Source organism: Apium graveolens, chromosome 5 (assembly GCF_009905375.1).
Source record: "Apium graveolens cultivar Ventura chromosome 5, ASM990537v1, whole genome shotgun sequence".
Taxonomy (NCBI): Eukaryota; Viridiplantae; Streptophyta; class Magnoliopsida; order Apiales; family Apiaceae; genus Apium; species Apium graveolens.
In genome coordinates, this window is record NC_133651.1 from 3,380,596 (window position 1) to 3,397,311 (window position 16,716).

Below are 16,716 nucleotides of genomic sequence, written 5' to 3' on the forward strand. Positions count from 1 at the left end.
GAAGAAATTAGAAAAGAAAGCGACTCCGTTTAAATCTTCAACGTCCCATCTGCATTTTATACAACATACATATCCTTTCAATCCGGCCTACCAGTCTTAACATCATCCCCACAGGCGCTTGCTTGTGCGCACACATCTCTCTCCCTCTCCCTCTCCCTCTCCCTCTCCCTCTCCCTCTCCCTCTCCCTCTCTCTCTCTCTCTCTCTCTCTCTCTCTTTTTCCTCTCTCTCTCTCTCTCTCCCTCTCTCTCTCTCAATCATCCTCATCCTTTTCTAATATTTATTTTCAGGTAAACATTATTGTTACCCTAATTCTATACATTTATATTTACAATTTGTTTTTAATCCAGCTCTTGTTATTATTAGTTTGTCTTTTATTTAATTCATTTTTCACTTATCTGTTTGTTTATTTTCGTGATTTACAATGTAATTATATCACTTCTTATTCAGATTGGCTATTTATTGCCACGTATTGATGCTAGTGTTTACAGTTACAACTCCGTAGCACAGTTTAGCGGTAATGGATTAATTCGATTGTTGTTTGTATCTGTTGTGTGTTTCGATTTGCTTTTCGAGCTCGTGTTTGGGTATATTATATGCTTCATCGAATTCGTATGGACTAGGTTATAATGTTATTGGATTGTTTGTTAGTTTCGTAAGTTAGGGCTAAATTTTCACAAGTTTAATAAGGTGAATGCTTCTAAACCTATGATTAATAGGTTCAGTTAGTTTACGAGTGAGTTTATTGACCTTTTAAATAACACGAAAAAAGTGTTTATTATGTAAAACAGTTGTAGAATTATCTTGCTTATATTTTACCTCTTTTACATATTTCACTGAAAGTTTCACCTCAAGGTACAAGGCTTAGTGCTGTTACTTTTTTCTGGTTCTGCTTTGTATGAACTGTAGTATTCAGGTTGAAGCGTCTAGGTTTATTTTCTAGTATTTCGTAGTAATGAGAACAAGTATATGTATCTAGTGCACTTTTTTGTTTTCTCTAGACGATAATGCGATACATATATTTTTTGCACTTTGCTGACATTTGGCTTCGCGGAAACTAAGTTTTATGTAATGTATGGAAATGAATATTTAGTATGGAACTGAATAGTTCCCAGTTCCAAGGATACATGTGATGCAATTTGCATCACCTTTGTGTGGATTTGTAACTATTATCGTTATCATGCACAGATTACTTGGAGGCAATCATGACGAGCACTTTGGTTCAGTCAACCTACTTTGCATCTTCAGTTGCTGTTCGAAGGAATGTTCAAAATATAAGATCTGAAAGAACTAGAAGATCAGTGAAGATGATGTCTACTTTAAGAACTGTTCCACTAAGAATGACAAGTTTTTCAGGGTTACGAGGAGTCAATTCATTAGATACCTTGGTAAAATCTGGCCAGGACTTCCATTCGAAGGTAGCTGCTGCAACCTCTATTCGACGGGGAAGAGCTTGTCGAACTGTACCGAAAGCTATGTTTGAGAGGTTTACAGAGAAGGCAATAAAAGTGATTATGCTTGCACAAGAAGAGGCAAGGCGCCTTGGCCATAATTTTGTTGGAACAGAGCAGATATTGTTGGGTCTTATTGGTGAGGGCACTGGTATTGCTGCCAAAGTGCTCAAGTCAATGGGTATTAATTTGAAAGATGCACGTGTAGAGGTAGAGAAGATCATTGGCAGGGGTAGTGGGTTTGTCGCTGTAGAAATACCTTTTACACCCCGCGCTAAGCGTGTTTTAGAGCTCTCACTAGAGGAAGCCCGTCAATTAGGTATTTTGTTCACTCTGGGATCTTCTGCTTTATTTTTTTCTTTATATATTATCTTTATGAGTAATCTCCCACTTGGCTCTGTGCGCAAGGCAGACACGGAAAAGATACGGACATGATATTTTAATATTTATACGTTCAGGTCATAATTATATTGGATCTGAGCATCTGCTGTTGGGTTTGCTGCGTGAGGGTGAAGGTGTAGCAGCACGAGTTTTCGAGAACCTAGGAGCTGACCCAAATAACATCCGGACGCAGGCAAGAAATGCTCTGTATATGTAACTCTCTAACATTGTGTTTTTATTCTTTCATTGTGGTCATAATGTCCATGTAAATCTGTATTGTGCATTTAGGTTATTCGAATGGTTGGAGAGAGCCAAGAAGCTGGTGCTGTTGTTGGCGGTGGAAGCTCTAACAACAAGATGCCTACCTTAGAGGAGTATGGAACTAATCTGACAAAGCTGGCTGAGGAGGTGATTCTATGTTTCTTGACTTCCTATTGTGAATTGCTTTTGGAAGGATATATCTATTATCCTTAAGAACTTGTTTTTTTTTTCAATCTTTAGGGCAAGCTCGATCCAGTTGTAGGAAGACAACCACAAATTGAACGCGTCACTCAAATTTTGGGCCGGAGGACTAAAAATAATCCTTGCCTTGTTGGAGAGCCTGGTGTTGGCAAAACAGCTATAGCAGAAGGCCTTGCTCAAAGGATTGCAAATGGTGATGTTCCAGAAACATTGGAGGGGAAGAAGGTGAGCGGTTAAACAATTCAGAGTTATATATATCTAATGTTCTGCATATAATTGGTTTTGTAGTAAATCTGCATGGGCATATAGAATGTGGTTGATGCCACACGATTCTTTTTTTTATCAGCCCACACAGATGTTGTATTATTTTAACTCAGTTCTAGATATAAGAAACTTACAGGTATAGTTTGCACCTGAAGTACAAAATCAGTACTATCTACTTTCTTATTTTCACTGTTGTATTCAGGTCATAACCCTGGACATGGGTCTCCTTGTTGCTGGAACAAAATATCGTGGAGAATTTGAAGAAAGGCTTAAGAAACTTATGGATGAAATTAAACAAGCTGATGATATTATATTATTTATTGATGAGGTGCACACCCTAATTGGAGCAGGAGCAGCAGAGGGTGCTATAGATGCTGCGAACATTTTGAAGCCTGCACTTGCGAGAGGAGAACTACAGGTAATTTTGACGCTTACATTTTTTTCGTTCTGATCTCACTTAAACCTATTTATTAGTAGATATTACTTTCAGGCATAGAGGGAATTCCATCAAACTTATCTTAAAATTGTACTATAAAATTTGAGCAATACAGACGTGTGATACTTTTAAGTTTAATATCCATTTTTGCGTTGAAGTTTCACTGTTTCAGCTATGAACTTTAAAAGCGTAACAAGAATAGACAAAGTGAACCTTTGTGACCAAGGCAAATCTTGGAAGTCATAATGAGCCTTCCAGCATAATTTTTGATGTACAGATTGGTTCATGGTTATCACGGCACCAAGTCGAGCCCCCACACCCGAGTACCTTCGAGAAGAATAGTCAACAAGTCGTCCGACTAGTCGTAAAAAGTCGACAAAGTGTTCATTATACATATACTTGCCAAATTTAATTTCTAGTATTACTAAACTCATCAGTTTCATACTTCATATAAGCACTAGAATAATAAGATCAAAATGAGCTTAGGTACTGCATGTAACATCAATATTCCAAATATAAAACTTATCCAAGCAAATTAAAAGATAAATATGATGAATATCAAGCAAAGTCATCTATCTTAATATCATTTTCATCTCCATCTTTTTCTTGTGTAATGTCATTTTGTTCATGATACACAATAATTATGGTTATGAAGGCCCCAGGTCGGACTTCGAGACTCTCGGGCGACCTTTGTGTCGACTAGTCGGCAACAAGTCGGGCTTCGAGACTCTCTGCGCCCGAGTACCTTCGCATCAACTAGTCGTCTTCATGATAACAATGGATTGGTTAATCGCATTAGCTTCTGGCTGCTCACCTTAAATCTGGACTGGACACATCAAAACACAATTGCATCTAAATCATACTAGAAATAAATCTTTCTGTAGATAACATAGAATCCCAAGGAAAAACACCAATGAAGTTTCAGAGTATATAGAGAGCATACATGCACATCATTCATCGTCCCGAGCATTCACAACTAGTTCTAAAACGAAAGCATAAGGTAAGTGTATTGCAGATGCAAATGCTAATGGGATTATAATTGAAATTGTTAGAAGAGGGGAGAGTTGCTGATATGAATGCTAATTGATGTTCCAAAAGTTCCGCTTTTGTGATTGGTGGGACTATAATGGGATATAGAATTGTTAATACTAAAGCATGATATGCAAAATATGAAGATAATTAAGGGTTTCGTGTGGTAGAATTCTATACATATTTGATGTAGTTAATTTGCATAGTAGTTTGACTGGGGATTTTTATTCTATAGGGACGGTTCCTTAAAAGTTGTAATTGATTCTGCACTCATGCATCATTTTAATATGCAGGAGTGAAATAAGAAACCTGGACACATTATGTAGTTAGTAATGAGGATCTAAGGGTATTCTAGTGTCAAAGGCTCATCCCACCTTGTTTTCCCATGGCAAGGTCATGAGTGTGAAAATAAGCCCCCCCCAAAAAAAAAGAAGGAAAAAAGAAAAAAGATAGTTGATAAAAAATTTATTCTGGTTGTTTAATTTAGTTGGAAGTCCATATGCTTGCATTTGTCATGTGATGTTTTCTTATTTCACTTTATTTTAAAGCCAGAACACATGCCAACCAAATGTTCTTTTTCTACTGGTTTAGAAATTAGTAGCATAAGCAAAACTGTTGGTAGTATTCTAGTTTTAAGTTTCGTTGTGCATGCTTCATTGAAGTCTAATATCAGGGGCTTTACCAACTTTGAGCTTTTAGTGTTATTACCTTGGAGGAAAATATGACATGTATCTGAATGGTTGCAGTGTATTGGGGCCACAACACTTGATGAATACCGGAAGCACATTGAGAAAGACCCGGCATTGGAGAGGCGGTTTCAGCCAGTCAAGGTGCCCGAGCCTAGTGTAGATGAAACCATACAGATTCTAAAAGGTCTCAGAGAACGATATGAGATTCATCACAAGCTGAGATATACTGATGAAGCTTTAGAATCAGCTGCGCAACTGTCATACCAGTATATCAGGTACTTCCAGATATATATTGCTTCTCTGTTTCGTGATCAATTCTTATGCTTGTCGTGCCACTTTATTTTAAGCACTGTATTGATGCTGATGGTTACGTAGCTATAAAATGCCTGCTAGTTACACTTCCCATGTTTGTTACCAAAGTGGAGTTCATATTTATATATTATCTAGGAAGGACCTACTACGGTTTTCTGCTAGTTAGATATCTAACATACTAGTCAATCATTTAACACAATACACGTTTTTTCGTTAAACAAAGAAAATCTAATTACCAAAGTACTCGGTGCATTTTCTGTTGTTAATTAGATATCTAACATACTAGTCAATCATCAAACACAATACACGTTTTGTTTGCTAAATAAAGAAACAATACAAGTAAAAAAGTAACGAGTACGAACACATTTGAACCATTGGCTTGCTTTGAGACTTGTAGCTATAGTATTCTGGAGCTACAATAGCTGTACATCAGTGGGAATTTATGTACTAGTTTTTATCTGTGATTCACACCCTCTTTTATAAAAATTTATATACATTATAGTATTAATTTTTTAAATACAATTTTCAATAGTAAATTAAATAATTTATGATTTTATATATTAAAAATGGATAATTTAGTGATGCACACTATGTATTAGACTCTATTAATAATAATAAAAAATTGGCGGGCTATATTTGTACAAAAAAGAAAGGTTTGGCTCCCACTTTTCTGTAAATGTGCATAATTTATTTGATTAAATTGTTTGTTGTGATAAAATTCTAACAATCAATTTAATAATTTTTTATATGACAACTCAACTAATTATATACTTATATGTAATAAGCGTAAGAGGCATTTATAACATAAAAATTGATGTAATACTACAAAATTAACGTTATCCTTTTATAGAAAGATTCTGCATATTTAAAATTTGAAGATGTATGAATATACACTGTAACGAGAGGGAAGTAGTAGATCTTTTTATAAAATTATGTCATTATCTACCTCAAACATCTCTGCTTTTTTTTCTTTTACAATTCAAATCTATTTGCTGATATAGTTTATAGATTATATAAAAAATTGTCTGATTCTTGTATTAAAAAACCATATTTGTAATTTGTAAATTTGAAATTTTTGAAAAAAAGTATATTAAAGACTAGTAAGTCAATTTTGAAATATTAAGAGATTTGGTTATAGATGTAAAGAAATGTTAAATTTTAGATTGTTAGATGAAACATATTAGGATAGAACATCTAAATAATATATGTAGTAGTAAATATGAACGGATGCAATTAAAGATAATTAAGAAGTCCAGAGCACAGAAATGTGCTCTTCAACTATAGCAAGCATAGAAATTAGGAGCACTTGTTCCAGTTTGGTATTGCTCATTGTTTTGATATAACTTCAGATCAGGCTGTAACATATTTGCGTCTTCCTTGTAGTATAAAACATTTCTTCCTAGACTTAGAGCAATGTGATTGCCAATTTGCTTCATAATTATGCAATAGAGGGATATGCTCTCTGTGATCACTCTTTATCTATGTGAATATATCTTGCTCGTGATTAGCTTTTCTTTTTGGGTTCTTTCTCTGATGTTTCGATGTATACAACAGTGACCGTTTTCTTCCTGACAAAGCAATTGACTTAATCGATGAAGCTGGTTCCAGGGTCCGACTTCGTCATGCACAGGTATTAAGACATACTTGTCGATCATCCATTTTGACATATTGTCCCTTCGGCTGTTCAAATATTTGGTTTATTTTATGTGCTTAACAGCTCCCAGAAGAAGCCAGAGAGCTTGAGAAAGAGCTTAGGCAGATAACGAAGGAGAAAAATGAAGCTGTCCGTGGCCAAGACTTTGAAAAGGTAATAAGCATCTATCTTCCACTCAAATTGTCTTTGTATATTAGAGATCGTAGGAAGTCAGAATCATCAGTATATCCTGAGCATCTCATGCCTAAATGAGTAAAGAAATATCTAAAATGACGTTTAAGGATGTTTATGGGTCAGCAGAGCAAAATTTTATAAGAATGTGATTGTTTGATGATATGAAATAACTGGACCAAAGTTTGAGAAGAAACTCTCGATATGTTTAGGTTTATGATGTTGTGCTCCAGGATTTTCCATGCTGCAAATATCATCGTTCTATATTTTAAAACTTCTAAGCTTGTAAGACCTAAACTTCTTAACAGGCCGGAGAGTTGCGTGATAGAGAAATGGATCTGAGGACACAGATAACAGCCCTTGTGGAGAAAAACAAAGAGATGAGCAAGGCAGAGACCGAGACAGGGGATGAGGGTCCAGTTGTGACAGAAGTGGACATCCAGCATATTGTCGCTTCATGGACAGGCATACCTGTCGATAAAGTATCAACTGATGAGTCTGACCGCCTTCTCAAGATGGAAGAGACACTCCACACACGAGTTATTGGTCAGGATGAAGCCGTCAAAGCTATCAGCCGTGCAATCCGCCGTGCCCGAGTTGGACTCAAGAATCCTAATCGGCCAATTGCTAGTTTTATTTTTTCTGGGCCGACTGGTGTTGGAAAGTCAGAACTAGCAAAGTCACTGGCTGCTTACTACTTTGGTTCTGAGGAAGCAATGATCCGTCTTGACATGAGTGAATTCATGGAGAGACATACAGTTTCAAAGCTCATTGGTTCACCTCCGGGTTATGTTGGTTACACTGAAGGTGGTCAACTAACTGAGGCTGTCAGACGCAGACCTTATACAGTCGTTCTCTTTGATGAAATTGAGAAGGCGCACCCTGACGTATTCAACATGATGCTTCAGATTTTGGAGGATGGTAGGCTGACAGATAGCAAAGGTAGAACTGTCGACTTCAAGAACACTCTATTGATTATGACATCAAATGTCGGAAGCAGTGTGATTGAGAAGGGAGGCCGCCGTATAGGATTTGATCTTGATTATGATGAGAAAGATAGTAGTTATAACCGTATCAAGAGCCTTGTAACAGAGGAACTGAAACAGTACTTTAGGCCAGAATTCTTGAATAGGCTGGATGAAATGATTGTGTTCAGGCAGCTAACCAAGCTGGAGGTTAAGGAGATTGCAGATATTATGCTCAAGGAAGTCTTCGAGAGGTTGAAGGGAAAAGAAATTGAGCTTCAGGTTACAGAGAGGTTTAGGGATAGGGTTGTTGACGAAGGATACAACCCAAGTTACGGGGCTAGGCCCCTGAGAAGAGCCATAATGCGCCTCTTGGAGGATAGCATGGCTGAGAAGATGCTTGCAAGAGAGATCAAAGAGGGCGACTCTGTGATTGTTGATGTTGATTCTGATGGTAATGTGACTGTTCTCAATGGCAGTAGTGGTGCCCCACCTGAATCATTGCCAGAGCCGATAGCAGTGTAGATGTTTTTTCCCCTACATGTATCATTGTTTAAGCTGCTACTTTGCATTCACTTGGCTGTAGTCCTTGCTTTCTTCAAAGGGGCTGGCAGTCTATAGCCTAGAATCCTGCGTCGTGTCTCAGTAGGTGTCGTGTCTCAGTAGGTAAAAGTGTTTCAAAGATGTATCTGTTACTCAAAGACATTTCATCTGATAGTACATGCAAGTAGTTTTAGATTTGCGATAGGATACCGTTACACTATGATTTATCAGAGGATTATAGTTGTGTATGAACGATAAATTTGGGCTACTTGTCACTTCGCCCCATGGTCAATGTGCTGCATGAATAATGTCAAATATTTTTTTTGAAAGATGTTTGATTACAAGTGAAACTATTTATGTGATGCTGGATAACAGGTATACCAGCTGAAATTGTCATATTGGACTCTCTTGTTTTGATACATACTGAGTGTTAGGCAATGAAGGAATTACTGGCAAATTTTTGTTTGACAAATACTTTTAATTTGAGTGAGTACTAAAATGAGATAATGCACGGGGTTAAACAAGGGGCTATAGATTGCATCCTTAACAGGTGTTGGATATACTTTAATACTCTCTCCGTCGCAATTTATCTGTCTTGTTTGATTTTTGATAGTCAAATTGACTCAATTTTGACCGTAAATAAAAACTCATTCTTTCATTATTTTGAAAAATTAAAATATACATATAAAAGTTGATCAAACATACTTTCTAATGATATAAATTTTATAAGTATTTTCGATATTATTCTAAGTGAAATTTTCGGTCAAAGTTGAGTCAATTTGACCGTAAAAAGTCAAACAAGACAGATAAACTGGGACAGAGGGAGTACGGATTATCAGAACCTATGTAGATAACAGTTATTTAATGCCATTTGGTTTATGTATATTTCAACTTGTACAGGAAATTGAAATGTCAATATGTTGGGTTTTTGGAAGTCCAAATGGGATTTTCTTTCCCCATTAAGCATGCCACTCATTCCATGTACCCTATCATATTACAAAGCTTCTCATCGCCTTTTCCATTAACAATAGACAGCCCATCCCTATAAGATTGCACAACATTCTCATTGCCTTTCCCATAAACAATACAGACGCCCATCAGATATTAAACGAGGTAGTGTTAGCCGCGTCACCCGTATTAACTGGCATTCACTTTCAAAAGTCGGGGGATCTTAGAAATTTAGACATCTTTACCGGGTTTGCCAAACATATTACAATTGACTACAGAATGCACAAGTACACGATATACATATTACATTTGATTTTCTCTATGCAACTATGATATGCTATTTTTCCCAATATTGAATTAGGCTATTGAATTAGGCCGCGCTTGATGTTTAAACTTCATCTGCTCCAAAGTGGTATTAAATTGACACAGATAATAAAGGAATTGATGATCTAGCCATTCATCAATTGATGACATTGCCTCTGTGCAGGGCTCACACTTCCACTGCGGCTTATCTGCAAAACATCCAGAGCTTTTTGAATTTCTATTGTCATGGCACTGTCCACACTACCTGATGACAGTCTTTTGTGCGACTTTTGCAAGTGAAGCTTCAATGAGCTATTGCTTAATCCAGCATTTTTTCCACATATTGGGCAGACCTTCATTGTTGGTCTCCGCTGTTGCCATTCCATGGAGACCTTACCATACAATTTCCTATCCAATTCCAGAAGTATCTTTGCAAATCCATCATTAGGTTGAGCTCTGCGGTGAACTCGCTTCAAAGTGTTCCATGCTTCCAATAAAGTGAAGTTCCTGCATTTAAGCCTCTTCAGTGACAAAACAGGTTCTAACTTTGAGGAGCCTAATGATAAGTCTTTAAGATGTTTTGCTATGTAAAGCATATTAATGCATGATATTAAAACCAACGACATGCCAATCCAAATGCTTAGGCAAACATTTTTTTTAATCAAGACTCACTTCCTGAGCATCAAGTATGAAAGAACCACTGTGGCACTTCGGCTTTTCCCTTCAAAGCAATGAACCAGAACCTTCCCGCCTAATTTTTCAACGTGATCAATAAAATCATGGGCTTCTCCAAAGATATCCTGGATGTTTGCATCTTCGTTATCACTAATCTGTTCACGAGGAGAGAGGGGGGAGGGGGTGGTGAGAATATTTCAATATATGCTAGGGGTTGTTTATTCACAATTTCACACACACACACACATTATATTCTTTGTATAGGGGCAGAGGCATTTTCTTCTAAATCATCCTGTTTTAATATTCCACGAAATTGACATTTTCTTTTCTCACATTTCCTATTAATCTTGCAAAGTGTTAATGATATTGTGAGATTAACCAACTCAAAATCCAATATAGCATCTTCTGAATAATCAACCATACAGTGGTCAATATTGTGTTAAAAATGATATACGGACATGAAGTTTTTATATAATCTCTGACCTGCACAAATAAAATGCACAACTTCAAGTCACTGAAAATATCTAGAGATACTTCTATTATAATGTTATAATAATCATCTCTATATAACTAAATCTTGAGGCACTGTCCATACATAAATAATTGAAACACTTCTTGATCTGAAGTGACAATAGATATGTTCCAAACTGTACTTCTTTCTAGTTTTCCCAAGCATATATTGACTAATAAAATTGCATTTACAAAGGACTCATGAAGTAAATGAAGATAGCCTAAATATTATAGTAAAACCAGAAAAATTTCACACGATGATTCCTGGTAATATGCTTTGAATCATTTCTCCTTCAGCAATTAACTAATAAAATAGTTCTCTGATTTGTTTTTATAACACAGAAGGAATGTATACTCCAAAGTATTGTATACAAAGCTTATCTTCGTTAAATGTCTGCGGAAGTAAGACGGTAGAAACAAAATTATATACACAAAGACTCAAACTTAGATTATACTAGCTGGTTGCTTCAAACTAAATCAGCAATAACTAAAAGGTCCTAAAGTAAGCGCAAAAAACACAAATTCAACTCAGGAAGGAGCACATTCATATGTAAGCCCAAAGAGACCAACTTGATTAGGGAAGGAAAGGCATTAAATACTTACAGAAATATTCCTGTACTCAAACAATTCCGGGTACTGCGAGTCTGATTGTCCAATCTCATTGGAGCATAAGCACAAAATGTGTGTAATTCCTAAATGTTGCAGCGTATGCACAGATCTTGCAGCCAGGGCACCACCAATAAATTGGCCACCTAAGACTAATGATGGTTTTTCTGTGTTTGCAGCATCAGATATTAACGTGATCCTCTCAAGAATATGCTCAAGCCTAACCTGTAAGCAGCAAACACTGAAAGCACGAAAAAAAAGAGGAGAAAAGGGAACAAAGAAATTACTCAAAGGTAAGTATAAGTAGAACAGAGTGAGAAGATGTACTATCCCAAGAGTTCATACTTTCAGCTCATAAGCATCAATGACACAATTATTCTCGCTGCTCTCAAAAAATCCTGTAATGAAATTGTTCTCCTGGCATAGCCTGATAGCATCGTTTTTCAGCATTTCATTCCATTGCTCCCATTCTTTGTTTAATTCCGCGTCATCCTAAAGAAAAGAGCAACATACAAAAAAGCTTCCATTTAGTCATAAACTTGGTCCACGGACAAAATTTTACACATTTCTAGCCAATGTAGTTTAGAGGTTCTACTTCTACTATATATCAGCCGAATTGGGAAAGACGAAGATAAAACTTCCTAGAGAGAGATTCAACTAGTAAGAAAAACAAACCAAAGCATCCGTCTGGCAAAGGGTAGTTCCACCATTATCTTGTTACAAGTCTCAACCGATCATCTTGTAGAATATATATACCAATATACAAATGATTGAGTATCATAGATGAGTAAGAAAGACCTTAGCAAACTTGTGGAAGTCACGGAGTTTTGCTGTCAAACGCTGGCTATGAAGAGGTTCCGAGTTTCCTTTGTTAAACTTTCCATGATAACCATCACGAGAGACCGGTGAAATAGAGTCGGGGTTCTCTTTGCAATTCAATAACAATGATCTAGGAGCAGATTTTTGGAATTCTGTGTCATTTGAATCAAAATTGTTATGACTTATGATGTGTTCCTTGCCTGGTGAAGATGGACTATGCACACCACCGCCCACAGCCTGTGACGGGGAAATAGAAACTACAGTTTCTTCTTTCTCATACTCTGGGGTAATTTTATTGATAATTACTAGAAATGCTCGTAATAGGCCATCTAGTTTCTGATGAAGCGTCAGAAGAAAAATATGAAATCCCTGCAAGTCCCTGACAGCTGCTCGGAATCCACTCCGGAAATAACGAACAACTGAAGTCATGTCACTTGTGAGCAAATCAGATACTGTACCGGTGTCGTTAGACGGAGATCCCAATTTACCCCCACTTACTTCATGTAAAATATTTGAAGAGTACTCAGAGCTATTAATGAGCAGCTCAACGAACTTAGGATACATTGTATGATCATTTGCACGTTTCCTAGCAGGGGGTCGTCGAGGAACACCAGTGTCGATAGCCACAATATGAAGATCAGACATCAAGTCAATTGAACTTTGACTTTTTAGACTCATATTGCTAGATTTAGGAGATTCTATAACATCTGAAAGCTCTGAGCTCTGTGATACAAGTCCTGGACTATGAGGGTTCACACTACTATCTACTGAAGTTGAACGACGTTCTTTCTGCATGGAATATGATACTCGTGGTCTATATCTATCAAAAACAGTTCCAAAAGCTTCTTCCATACCATCAATATTGGTTGAAGCCATCTTGTCCGCCAACAGAAGATTTGCAGAATTTCCACGCCACCTTAACTCCCGACAAGGAAGTCTATCTTCATTTCTAATAACAAGATCCAACAACAAGATTCGTCCAAGGGCTGCTGCAGTCTTTTCAGCAGCTTCTAGCGACTCAAATGCACTTGAGCTTTCCAACAGAGGAGACGCATGTATATAACTGCAAAGAAGAGATTTCTACTTTAAGTAATAAGCGACAACTCAAAGCACCATGTCAGGATAAACCATTTCAATAAGGAAACGAACAAATCAACAAAAGTAGTGCAAATATTTCATAGTTCCACTACTAGAAAATTAGACAGACAGTACAATTAGACATATTTATTATTGAAAATGCAGTGCAGTCATTCTTTCCATCTGTTGCAGCTGGCGTATCTACATTAATACAGAGTTCATCTGCATTGGAAAGATACTGATTATACTTCAGAAGGAGTTAAACCAATCAAGTACTGTCTAGTCAACTAAATGGTGTAAAATATTTCTAATACTAAGATTTAGAATTGATAATGTAGAAAATGTCGGGCTTTATTTAGCATTCTCAGATAGACACTACCAAAATTTAGACTCTAGAAAACAAGGTGAAGAAAACAAGTGAATTTCTTGTATGATGACATAATATCAAGTCTTGACATACTTCATTAGAAGAAGACATCGACTCAGATCAAGAGCTTCTAGAAGTTCGGAACATGTCATTTCACCAACTTCATCTTCTTCCACAATTGCTGCATGCTTTGCCTTCTCAGCAGCTTCCTTAATTTGCACCCACTCATTACTAAGATTGTGTATGACTCTAGCCTGCAACAGGTATAAAAGTGCAAAGATGCATGGTCAGATGTGGGTCTAGGATGCTAAAGATTATAAATTCTACAGTGAAAATTACAACTTGCGGAGTTCGGACGCCAAGCCACTTTGCAAATTCATAACCAAGACGCTCCGACTGTGTGGCCATCCTTGAAGAAGATATCTTTATCACTGCAACTGCTTCCTTCGACGGTGATTCATTATTTTCAGGTGTGTTGAAAAGTGCAAAAAAGACAACCCCTCCCGAATTCACTGTAACCTGTAGCCTCGTGAAAACAACATCATGTTAGATCAGTATATAGTTGTGACTTGTAAGCATATCAGCTACTTGTTTTAAATGTCAGTGTGGAGCTGAGAAGTATATTACTGCTGGCAACATATACTTGCAAGTTATGATATAGTAGAAGATCAAAATAGCTTTTTGAGAAAATGAATGTACTAGAAGCAGTACAATTTAATTGTCATATGGGACAATCGAAGGTGCAGGTTTAGACGGTTTAATCCAGTTTTTAATTCTGCTTCTTTACAGATTCCAACACTGTTCAGTTCCCAGTTCACACATATGTGAGAGCTAATTCAAACTCTAGTAAAGAGCTCATCGATGACAACACCCTGACCTATAGAACATATGTAAGGGTCGATAGAGATGAAACATGTCCAAGGATACCTAATGTTTACTGGTTCCAATGACCATACTTGGTTAGGAAATATTATCTTTAAATTGAAGTGAAATGAAGAATTTTAAAGACCACATAACTCAAAGAAAAGCTTTGTCCTTGTCTTGGATGAAAATATAGAAAATTATGATGAAAGAGGGGGGGGCATATAAAGTCTATTTCAACCCGAAACTATTATATTTTCCAGATGTCTAAATATCAAAAGAAACTTAAAAATATGCACTTCCACATACTACAATTCAATGTACCGATGTAAAAACTTTAGACTATCACATACTCAAATACCTCTAGTGCTTTATTCATCTCATCCTCTGGTTGTTCGGTGCTACCACTATGTTCAGTATGGTGAAGAGAAGAAAGTTTGTTCCAGGATAAGGAGGTTGACTCGATGTCCAGCATGGCTGCTTTTCCAAGTCTTTCCCATAAACTAAATTCTGAACTTTGTTCAGAATAGGCAGAAGTTGTTAAACTAACTCTTGGTTCTCCTGTACTGGACAGCAATCAGGTTGGCACAAATCGAGAAGGATAAAGAAACTCAAACACACACACACAAATATATATTGATCATTCAGCAATTAGCATGAATAAAGTCGATCTAAACAACATCAGGTCTGTGAAAGATGTATTGACAACATGTAAGATATCACAGAAAAGTCTATGAGTTCGTGCATATATAGGGTGATTATTTGACTCTCGCTAGATCAGACTTCTTATTTTCTAGAATAGTTAGTAAATTTCATAACAGGAAGCAGGTGATATGATTATAGGAACACTGAAACTGTGGGAGATCACAATTTCTGATTCTTTAACAAGTCCTTTTCATCCTTCTCTTCAATTTTCATTCTGGTACTCAAAATGTTAAATGTAACATAAAACCATTTATTCACGAGGTATCAAAGTAATACAAGTAACTAGATCTGGACCATATAGTCATTAAATATGTTACGGAGAATCAATAGGCATCTTTAATATTCAAGTTCCATCCCTCTTGCAAACCGAATATCAGAACTTTAAAGTCTTTCTTAATCCGCAATCCACTTCAACAATAATTGATTATACTCAGTAATTTGTACATTAGGCCTAACAACTAAACTTTAACTTAAGTTAATAGATACATTATTAAGTAATAAGTCTCTATATCTCTACAAATTAGAGCCCCTAATCTAGTAACAAAAAAAACTAACCACAACGATTGCGTGCTATCCAAACGATAAGGTCGATTAGGAAATCCCGAGGACCGATCACTACTACGTTTTCGAACCAATTCCAGCCATTGAGCAAATCTATAGGCGGAACCGGCTGTAATATCACCTAACATATACAATACCTGCATTTTCAACACCATAGTTATAATTAAGTAGCTCAACTTAAAAGAAGCAGTACAAACTAAATCAGCGTTTCGAATTGAAGAAATCAAGTGATTAAACTAACCCTGGAAGTGACAGTAAGTGGCGACGGAGCATCGTGCTCCTCCGAAGCCAAATCAAACTCTTTATCATCCTCTTCCTTCTGCATCTATATATTATGAATTGTAAATTAAACACAAAATGAAGACGAGAATATCAAATTACTAAAAAGTGAATATGTAAAACCCTAACCACAAGTAATCATATGTACCACTGACTATATGTACTATCTACACAATTATTAGACAGAATATTGAAATGTAAAGGTATGATAGAGAGAGAGAGAGAGAGAGAGAGAGAGAGAGAGAGAGAGAGAGAGAGAGAGAGAGATTACTTGTAAAGTGTAAAGATCTTCGATATGCTCCGAAAACATAATTTCTGTAACTAACTTGCAAAAACGGTTCCAGATTTTAATAGAGAACTAGTACAAATCAGAGTTTGAAATTTAGATAAATTATTTAAGATTTTTGTTGCTTAGCAAATGAATGAAATTACACCAAGTTCCCGCTTTTCCAGGGTTTAATTAATTTTACACGAGGAGATCATGTTGCGGGTCAGGAATGCTGTCTCTCGGATCGGGTCGGTTGCAGGTCCTGCGTGCACACCACATTGTTTGTTATTATAAAATATTAATAAAATTCGGTCAAATTTTAGTTAGTTTAACAACTAAAAGGGGACGGAGAAAATATTATATTTTACCATTAATTATGCA

The 16,716-nt window shown here is 36.5% G+C and overlaps 2 protein-coding genes across 4 annotated transcripts; one reads left to right on the top strand and one right to left on the bottom strand.

Annotated features, from left to right (window-relative positions):
* On the top strand, positions 1 to 8,687 carry LOC141662002 (ATP-dependent Clp protease ATP-binding subunit ClpA homolog CD4B, chloroplastic). Of its 2 annotated transcripts, none has more exons than XM_074469047.1 (10): positions 1 to 289; positions 1,188 to 1,769; positions 1,909 to 2,024; positions 2,120 to 2,239; positions 2,333 to 2,518; positions 2,760 to 2,975; positions 4,769 to 4,986; positions 6,578 to 6,653; positions 6,741 to 6,830; positions 7,157 to 8,687. In XM_074469047.1, the coding sequence occupies exons 2-10, from the start codon at positions 1,205 to 1,207 to the stop codon at positions 8,336 to 8,338; spliced, it is 2,769 nt and encodes a 922-aa protein (XP_074325148.1). In that variant the 5' UTR covers positions 1 to 289; positions 1,188 to 1,204; the 3' UTR covers positions 8,339 to 8,687. The 2 variants fall into 2 exon arrangements, with proteins under 2 accessions (XP_074325148.1, XP_074325149.1); XM_074469048.1 differs by lacking the exon at positions 1 to 289 and adding an exon at positions 386 to 516.
* Positions 8,688 to 9,491: 804 nt separating this feature from the next.
* On the bottom strand, positions 9,492 to 16,509 carry LOC141662005 (dual specificity protein phosphatase PHS1). Of its 2 annotated transcripts, XM_074469051.1 has the most exons (11): positions 16,339 to 16,509; positions 16,030 to 16,113; positions 15,783 to 15,925; positions 14,884 to 15,088; positions 14,004 to 14,180; positions 13,755 to 13,915; positions 12,197 to 13,280; positions 11,744 to 11,890; positions 11,396 to 11,623; positions 10,280 to 10,437; positions 9,492 to 10,114 (listed from the first exon to the last, which is right to left on the bottom strand). In XM_074469051.1, the coding sequence occupies exons 1-11, from the start codon at positions 16,375 to 16,377 to the stop codon at positions 9,754 to 9,756; spliced, it is 2,787 nt and encodes a 928-aa protein (XP_074325152.1). In that variant the 5' UTR covers positions 16,378 to 16,509; the 3' UTR covers positions 9,492 to 9,753. The 2 variants fall into 2 exon arrangements, with proteins under 2 accessions (XP_074325152.1, XP_074325153.1); XM_074469052.1 differs by lacking the exons at positions 16,030 to 16,113; positions 16,339 to 16,509 and having other exon boundaries at positions 14,884 to 15,083; positions 15,783 to 15,921.
* Between the last annotated feature and the right edge of the window lie 207 nt (positions 16,510 to 16,716).